Genomic DNA, 9,995 nt, shown 5'->3' on the forward strand with positions numbered 1-9,995 from the left:
AAATCATTCTCTCTACTATTATTCTGACATTTCACATTCTTAAAATAAAGTGGTGATCCTAAATGACGCTAAAACAGGGAATTTTTACTAGGATTAAATGTCAGGAATTGTGAAAAACTGAGTTTAAATGTATTTGGCTAAGGTGTATGTAAACTTCCGACTTCAACTGTAGGTTTTAAATCAACTTGTGAATGTTATTGAATACAGCTACAGTATGGGAGAGGGGCTCCCTCTGTATGATCCCCCCTTATATCTTAATGTAATGACATGATAAAAAATTGCCAGATAAACCCTAGTTTACAGAAAAACCCACTTATGTAAATTAGATATGTTAGATATGTATGTTATTTTCAATAAATTTGCAAAAATGAATAAACATTTTTTTTCCACTTTGTCATTMTGGGGTATTGTGTGGATGGGTGGATAAAAAATCTATTTTATCCATTTTGAATTCAGGTTGTAACAACAAAATGTGGAATAAATTAAAGGGTATGAATACTTACTGAAGGCACTGTATCTGACAGTCACTCTATTGTCCGAGCCAGTGATTTGTGTACAATTTCACTTAGTTAGCTACTATACAAACGTCATTCTGTTACATACATAACCACGTTTCTACCATGATACATAATTAAATTAGCCAGTACTTTGTCAGTGTAAGGGGTATTTGGTTGCACCTGGAATTCAAGCTACTGACTCATACCACTGAATTACACAGAGAGGTCTATTACGGGTGTTTCCCAGGGATATCGCGCTGCCTTACAGTCTGTGGATGGGAGTGGTGGGTGGGGGGAGGTTAAGTTAGCAGGACGTGAATCAAAACAAAGCGGTTGGCATATTTCTGTGAGAGCAGCTCCAGCTCCACGGCTGAAGTCTGGTCACTGTAACTCAAGCTGAGTCTGGGAGAGGGGTTCCCTCTGAGAAAGGCAACCCGCGTCCCAAGGGGGCTCAGTCTGTCCAAATATTTGACCAAACACACAGATAAGTGTGTCACGATCGTGTGGAGGAGAGACGGACCAAAACGCAGCATGTGGAAAATAAGCCATCTTCTTTTATTTTACTACGAAGATGAACATGAAACGAAACACTATTACAACCTATACAAAAACGACAAACGACCGTGAAGCTATAAACGTAGTGCACACACACAGGCTACAAACGTTCAACATAGACACAGACACAGGAGACAACCACCCACAAACAAACACTGTGAAACTACCTACCTTAATATGATTCTCAATCAGAGGAAATGAATAACACCTGTCCCTGATTGAGAACCATATAAGGCTAATTAACCAACACACTCCCACATAGAACAAACAACACAGACTGCCCATCCCAACTCACGCCCTGACCAACTAAACACATACAAAACAATAGAAAACAGGTCAGGAACGTGACAAAGTGCCTGTAGCCTGCAGACAATCACAGAACATTGCTTTCTCTGCTTGCTTCCATTTTCAAGGGATGGTTCACTCAAAATACACATTTTGACATAAAGTCGCAATAAAATAGAATAGAAAAAGTATGAAAAATTACTGCGCTCCCTCTGCAATATCTTTGCATKATCATTTTCAAAATTCTTCAAGCTCTGTCAAATTGGTTGTTGAACATTGCTAAACAACAATTTAGAGGTCATAGATTTTCAAGTAGATTAAAATCAAAACTTTAACTCGGCCACTCAGGAACATTCACTGTGTTCTTGGTAAGCAGTTTAGATTTGGCCTTGTGTTTTAGGTTACTCTCCTGCTGAAAGAGGAATTCCTCCCCCAGTGTCTGGTGGAACGCAGACTGAACCAGGTTTTTCTCTAGGATTTTGCCTGTGCTTTCTTTTTTATCCTGAAAAACTCCTCAGTTCTTAACGATTACAAGCATACCCAAAATATGATGCAAACACCACTTGCTTGAAAATTTGGAGAGTGGTACTCATTAATGTGTTGTATTGGAATTGCCCCAAACATAACGCTTTTTAGTCRGRACAAAAAGTGAATTGTTTTTCCACATTTTTTGCAGTACAACTTTAGTGCCTTGTTGTATACAGGATACAAGTTTTGTTAAACACTATTATTGCCCACAGGGTGAGTCCATGCAACTTATTATGTCACTTCTTAAGCACATTTTTACTCRTGAACTTATTGCTTGAAAACATATTTAGGCTTGCCATAACAAAGGTGTTGAATACTTATTGGCTCGAGACATTTCAGGTTAACATTTTTATTAATTTGTAAAAAAAAATTGAAAAACATAATTGCACTTTGACATTATGAGGTATTGTGTGTAGGCCAGTGATGTAACACAGCAAAATGTGGAAAAAGTCAAGGGGTGTAAATACTTTCTGAAGGCACTGTAAATGCAAATAACAATTCACTACAAAGCCTTGGYTTTAGAGGAGGAAAGCAAATGATTGTGGCAGCGTTCTCAAGTCCCTGTCATGAAAGCCATTGAAGCAGAACAAAAACAGTCAAGTGAAATATTACAGACCCAATGCTAATTTCTTTTACCTACTCATTCAAAGGTTTTTCTTTATTTTTTTAAACTATTTTCTACATTGTAGAATAATAGTGAAGAAATCAGAACTATGAAATAACACATATGGGATCATGTAGTAACCAAAAAAAGTGTTAAACAAATCAAAATATATTTGAGATTCTTCAAAGTAGCCACCCTTTGCATTGATGACAGCTCTGCACACTCTTGGCATTCTCTCAACCAGCTTCACCTGGAATGTTTTCCTACACTCTTGAAGGAGTTCCCACATATGCTGAGCACTTGTTGGCTGCTTTTCCTTCACTCAGCGGTCCAACTCATCCSAAAMAATCTCAAATGGGTTGAGGTTGGATGATTGTGGAGGCCAGGTCATCTGATGCAGCACTCCATCACTCTCCTTATTGGTCAAATAGCCTTTACGTACCCTGGAGATGTGTTGGGTCATTGTCCTGTTGAAAAACAAATGATAGTCCCACTAAGCGCAAACCAGATGGAATGGCATATGGCTGCAGAATGCTGTGGTAGCCATGCTRAWTAAGTGTGCCTTGAATTCTAAATGAATCACTGACAGTGTCACCAGCAAAGCACCCCCACACCATCACACCTCCTCCTCCATGCTTCGCGGTGGGAAGCACACAGTGAATATGTACGGCTTCAACTGCCCATTTTCCAGGAATACACATTCTACTTTTCATACAGGTTACAAATCTCTAGTCTCTGCATTTCCATCTCCTCTCTTTCTCTGGTTGCTTTATACCTATACAGTGCCTTCAGAAAGTATTCACACCCCTTGACTTTTTCCACATTTTGTTGTGTTACATGCTGAATTTAAAATGGAATAAATTGAGCTTTTTTGTCACTGGCCTACACACAATACCCCATAATGTCAAAGTGGAATTAATCTCTTCAAAATGTTTACAAATTAATAAAACATGAAAAGCTGAAATGTCTTCGAGTCAGTAATTATTCAACCSCTTTGTTATGGCCTAAATAAGTTCAGGAGTAAAAATGTGTTTAACAAGTCACAAAATATGTTGCATGGACTCACTCTGTGTGCAATAATAGTGTTTAACATGATTTTTGAATGATTACTTAATCTTTGTACCCCACAAATACAATTATCTGTAAAGTCCCTCAGCTGAGCAGTATATTTCAACCACAGATTCAACCACAAAGACCAGGGAGGTTATCCAATGCTTCGCAAAGAAGGGCACCTATTGGTAGATGGGTAAAAATTAAAACTTCAGACATTGAATATCTCTTTGAGTATGTTGAAGTTACTAAATACACGTTGGATGGTGTGTCAATACACCCGGTCACTACAAAGATACAGGTGTACTTCCAAAGTCAGTTGCCAGAGAGGAAGGACACTGCTCAGGGATTTCACCAATGGTGACTTTAAAACAGTTACAGAGTTTAATGGCTGTGATAGGAGAAAACTGAGGATGGATCAATAACATCGTAGTTACTCCACAATACTAACCTAATTGACAGAGTGAAAATAAGGAATCCTCTACAGATAACTAGGCACTAAAGTAATACTGCAAAAAGTGTTTTGTTTGGGGCAAATCCAATACAACACATTACGGAGTACCACTCTCCATATTTTCAAGCAGCGACCATGGCTRCATCATGCTATGATATGCTTGTAATTGTAAGGACTGGGGAGTTTTTCAGGATAAAAAAGAAACGKAATGGAGCTAAGTACAGGCAAAATCCTTTCGAAAAAACCCTGTTCAGCCTGCTTTCCACCAGACACTGGGAAATTAATTCACCTTTCAGCAGGACAATAACCTAAAACACAAGACCAAATCTACACTGGAGTTGCTTAACAAGAAGACAGTGAATGTTCCTGAGTGGTCGAGTTACAGTTTTGACCCTAAACTACTTGAAMATTTATGGCAGGACTTGAAAATGATTGTCTAGGAATGATCAACAATTCATTTGACAGAGCTTGAAGAATTTTTAAAGGAATAATGGGCAAATGTTGCACAATCCAAGTATGGAAAGCTCTTAGAGACTTACCCATAAAGATTCACAGCTGTAACCACTTTGTCATTATGGGTTATTGTGTGTAGATGGGTGAGAAAAATAAATAAATGTAATCTATTTTTAATTCAGGCTGTAACACAACAAAACGTGGAATAAGTCAAGAGATATGAATACTTTCTGAAGGCACTGTATACAGTATGCCATTTAGCAGACACTTTTCTCTATCGCAAAATTTTCGTATGGGTGGCCCCAGCGGGAATTGAATCTACAATCGTGGCAATGCAAGTGCCAATCTCTACCAACTGAGCTTGACAGGACTACTCTCCCATCTCTCCCACAGGACGACAATACACAACTCAAAATTGTGTTGCTGCCAGGGTCCCTCACCTAAAACTGCAACACGGCTACACTGTAKCTTTCCAGACTGACATTTTATACCTTTGCCATTTTCTTCACCAAAATAAACAGATCAAGTCATGCATGAAAAATATGATATGATATCTGATTGCCATGGTTGAGATCCTACAGTATAAGGCCTGTGGAGTACACAGCCATGTGAATGATTGCAGAGATGGAGATGTTTGGTGGTGGGGCCAGTAGCAGATGTTCATGACTCAGGGATGAATCCTAATTCATGAGTGCTTGAAGTGCACACAAATCTCCCAATGACAGAGAAGCCATTTGCTTGTGTGAGAGGGGGTGTGTGTGTGTGCGTGTGCGTGTGTGTGTGCGTGTGTGTGTGTGTGCGTGCGTGCATGTTATAGAGCTGAACTTCCTGCCCTGAGACATCCAATCCCTGGGGTTCCTAGTCTGTGAAGACATCCGCTATAACAGAGAGGTGGAGAGTGGCAGAGTTTGGGTAGGGGGGTAATGGAGGGAATGGGGAAGACAGGGGAGAGTAGGGAGGATTGGTACATTAACAACAGATGGAGTGTATGACCTTGGTTTCCCCTGAAATCCAAAACAAGGCTGGACCCCCAGTAGAACAGACAAGTAGGGCCCGGGGGATCACTATACCAAGGGCCGCCCCACACCGCCACAGTCTGGCTCTGTTTACCCATTCACAGAGAGAGCACTTCCAGTCAGTGAGAGGCCCCTCTCCAGATGGTGTGTGTGTGTGTGTGTGTGTGTGTGTGTGTGTGTGTGTGTGTGTGTGTGTGTGTGTGTGTGTGTGTGTGGTGTGTGTGTGTGTGTGTGTGTGTGTGGAACCGCACAATGACTTGCAAATACAGTACGACAACAACATATTGTTTTTGGTACAATTGTACACTATAAGAGTGCAGCATACTCAGTGGTAGCCAGTGGAACACCAAGATAGAAACGATAGATAGCGATCTCAGTGGTAGCCAGTGGAACACCAAGATAGAAACGATAGATAGCGATCTCAGTGGTAGCCAGTGAAACACCAAGATAGAAACGATAGATAGTGATGCATACAGACATGGAGAACAACATGGACACAAAAAGCTGAAACCCCTGTGAGGCCATTCTTCATTTAGACTTTGACCCATTACAACTTTATACTGGTATCTGCAAAAACAATTCTGCCATTAACACTAATTTCACATCTTCATAACATTGCTTTCCTTCTGTAAGTTGACTCCTCAGAGTCAGCACAGAGGAGGGTCATCACCAGTCCTGTGTTGAACAGAGCTCCAGTCTGAAATGGGGAGCAGAGCCATGTTCTCTGTATTAGACACCAGTCATAAATTAGAGWCCTTGGTCTCAATTGGACCCCCTTTAAGAATAAAGGTAAAATGAAATCAATTAAATTAACTCTGAACCATCATATCGGTTACAGAAGAAATACTGTGTCTTGGTCCATTAACCCCTTGCCCGATGGGAACTTACGATAAGGAACATTGTCCCAAGAAAAAGCAGAACAGTGAGTCCAACCAAGAGGGAGGACAAGTAAGTAAAATCTGGTTCAGTGACTATCCCTATCTTCATTACACCACAGTCAGGATATTAAATAAACAAAACAAAACAAAACAAAATGCCCAGTCTAGAATACAGTGCATGAGTGGGTGATGATCGGCCATTGTTTTCACCCTGTAATTTTGATGTCATACAGTACATAGCAAGGAGTTTAGGATCAAAGAATGTATGAGGTACACAAGGGGACCACTGTTTTGACTGCAGTGCCCTTGGGGCATTTCTACCTCCAGCTCACCAGCTCTTTGAGTTTAAAAGGTAGACAGATAGATAGACAGACGAACGGACTGAAAGACGGGCAGACAGACACAGGTACAGATGTAGGATCTTAATTTGACACAGCAAAATAATCCTCAGCAACAGAATTTGAACGTTTAGTCCATAATGTTTCTTGATCAGTGGTTAGGCAATTAGCTGGCCAAAAGTAGGCTACATGAAAAGCGCAATACTGTTCCTATAACCATGTGTTAGTGTGGGTTTTCAGTGAATTTATGTATATCACGAAGCTCATCTACATTTGCAGGAAAATGGTCAGCATCAAAAGTGATGAAATTAAGATCCTACATCTGTACAGTACTCTACTCACCCTCTTTGCAGTCGTCTCCCAGGAAGCCTGGGCAGCACCTCCACTCCAGTGCTGTCACCTGGCGAAACGTCAGCCTGTACATGGGCCGGACCAGGGTCCTGTAACTGAGAGAAGATGATAGTCACTGACGGGCAGCACTGTAGCACTGGGGCACATGTTCACTTCACAGACATCATTAGAGGTCTTAACACTGACGTCAGTAACATTACTGTAGGACAAACCTTCACAGACATCATTAGAGGTCTTAACACTGACATCAGTACCATTACTGTATGACAAACCTTCACAGACATCATTAAAGGTCTTAACACTGACATCAGTAACATTACTGTAGGACAAACCTTCACAGACATCATTAGAGGTCTTAACACTGATGTCAGTAACATTACTGTAGAACAAACCTTCACAGACGCCATTCAAATCCTTTACAAGGGAGAGAATACACTGACCTTTTTACACTGGGAATGACTAAATAAAAATATGTTTAATTCATCTGTAACATAGGGATAAGATAACAATGTTGATCCAAGCTTAACACTATGTCCGAATACCCAGAGTCCATTAAAGTAAGGGTATCCAATCAGGATAGGGGAAACCTGGAAATGGTGGCCGCCAAAGCTTTTGGCTCAGCAAGATGGTTTGTTACCTTATAGGCTACTGCAACCCATTATGATTTATATCTAGCTTGTTGACATGAGTGGATATTCCCTAAACTCAATATGGGTCCCAGCGCAACACTGAAATCATAACACTTCATGTCTGAAGTTGTAATTCCCGCTGCATGACAATCAATATGCATGAAGGGCCTGTGGCGGTGAGTGAGTGAATGCCATTCATACCTGATGAGGTTAGAACAGGGTCCTGGCCACCGGCAACTCTGAAACACTCGCTGCACTAGCGTCTCCGTCCCGTTGTGCACCTGGCATGACACAGTCTTCGACACTGTGTACTGACACCAGTTCCTACCAAAGGAGATCACAGGGAGGCAGAGTTTTAGTGTGTGTGTGTGTGTGTGTGTGTGTGTGTGTGTGTGTGTGTGTGGGGGGATAATAAAGCTTTTTTTTTTTGCAATTCTTATTTTATTGAGGAAAACTCTGAGAGATCCGCTTATGTCAATCGAGAAGTTTGGAATATCAGGCCAAATCTAGTAAGACATTAAATAAATGTGTTCATATTGTCATAAACTAGTGTTGAGAGACAATGGGCAATTTTTAAGTAGTCTGCTCCATTAATTCATTCCAAACCAAACCAGAGCCACATCTTAATGCTTTGTTTCATTATTGCCAGTACTGCTTTTCATTTCGTTATTCATAGCAGGAATTGGAACAGTCATATACTTTTGGTTACTTCATTCAGAATAAAGTCAATGCAAATTGTCATGCTCAAGCATACACAACAAGTCCAACTTTCTCAACAGAATGACAGCTATAATATTTTTTACTTGTTTTTTATTTAACTAGGCAAGTCAGTTATTTACAATGAGCGCCTACACCGCCAAACACAGACGACGCTGGGCCAATTGTGCACCGCCCTATGGTACTCCCAATCATGGCTGGTTGTGTTACAGCTTGGAATCGAACCAGGGTGTCTRTAGTGACGCCTCAAGCACTGAGATGCTGTGCCTTACACCGCTGCGCCACTCGGAGATCCCCCCAAAATAGATATTTCTACAGATCAGTATATGTTTAACCTTGAACAACAACTTGGAATCATAACTTTTCTGATGAATACATGAGTGACTTCATTAGGTTTTCATTTAGGCTACTTATTTGCTTGAGGTCCACTTACCTGCGAGCCGCGTTGGTGCCTGCAAGGGGTCCAGCAGTGTGTTCAGTGTGGATGCGTTGCAATGTCACACCTGGAAACTGATAGACAAACCCGGTCCCTTGTGACAGACTGGGTGAACACATCCAAATACAGAGAAAGCTCAAAATGATTGAAGCTGTCATTGTCTGCGAATTTATGGTTCCTTTCGAGTGAGAGTTTGAACACTACCTGTATTGTGAAGTGCATAAAGTTTGGAGACGGGCGTCTTGGGATGACATATTCGTCCTAATTTGTCATTAAAGTAAATTAATTCCATTTAAATCTGCAACTTCGTGAGACATTCTGTAGTGTTATCCCGGTCCCTGTCTTCGTCGTGTTAGGCGTTTGCCTTCCAACTCTGGAGGGAATGTCTACTGTCTGCAGCAGCGTGCGCGCTATAACGCACTGGAGTTTGGAGAGTTCTACGCAGCAGTTTTGGCGCAGAGCCTATTACCGCTCAGTAATGTGGAACGGATAAAGTTGATTTTACCAGCTCATATTGCCAATCATTTAGCTGATTTTTTTACAAAGAAAATTTATTTACTGAGCGATAATGTAAACATCCATTCTTCCAAATCAATCCAATGGATTGATCATATTATGAGCAAAAAAATTGCTCTTTTAGTCTACAAATGGTGTCAGTAGAGGAGGTGTTAAACCTATTGAAGTCATTTAAATCTACAGGTTATGATCTTATGGACAATTTTTTTACAAAGCTATGCTGCTCCCCAGATTGCAGCTCCACTGAAATACATATTTAATTGGTCACAGAAAAGGGGACTTTTGCAAATGTATGGAAGCATGTTAAACTGTGTCCTATCCCGAAAGACAAAGAACCCATTACTCCTGCCAATATTCTACCAATTAGTCTACTCCCTTCACTCAGTAAGATATTGGAGGGTATTGTGAGTAGACAAATATGGGAGTACATGGAAAATAATTATCTGATTACAGCCAATCAGCATGCTTATCGCAAAAACAATTCCACTACCACTGCATTGGTTAACATGCCTGACTAGTGGGCCAATGCAATGGATAATGGCAGGTTTGTGGGTGTACAATTTTTTGATTTTAGTCCAGCATTTGATTTAGTGGATCATGAAATAATTTTGACAAGATTATTGCATTATGGTTTTAAGGAGGTATTGAATTGGGTACAGTCATATGTAACTGACAGGAAACAGTCCAC

The 9,995-nt window shown here is 40.6% G+C and overlaps 1 protein-coding gene across 1 annotated transcript in view; it reads right to left on the reverse strand.

Annotated features, from left to right (window-relative positions):
* The window catches only part of col26a1 (collagen, type XXVI, alpha 1), a 54,385-nt gene extending 45,185 nt beyond the window's left edge, over positions 1 to 9,200 (reverse strand). Inside the window, exons 1-3 of the mRNA XM_023968193.2 lie at positions 8,789 to 9,200; positions 7,840 to 7,962; positions 7,001 to 7,104 (exon numbers count right to left, since the gene is read on the reverse strand). Of these exons, the coding sequence (XP_023823961.2) occupies positions 7,001 to 7,104; positions 7,840 to 7,962; positions 8,789 to 8,949 (388 nt within the window). The 5' untranslated portion in view covers positions 8,950 to 9,200. The remainder of the gene's footprint in view (positions 1 to 7,000; positions 7,105 to 7,839; positions 7,963 to 8,788) is intronic.
* Positions 9,201 to 9,995: the final 795 nt, after the last annotated feature.

The sequence above is a fragment of the Salvelinus sp. IW2-2015 genome, linkage group LG23 (assembly GCF_002910315.2).
Source record: "Salvelinus sp. IW2-2015 linkage group LG23, ASM291031v2, whole genome shotgun sequence".
NCBI classification, from domain to species: domain Eukaryota; kingdom Metazoa; phylum Chordata; class Actinopteri; order Salmoniformes; family Salmonidae; genus Salvelinus; species Salvelinus sp. IW2-2015.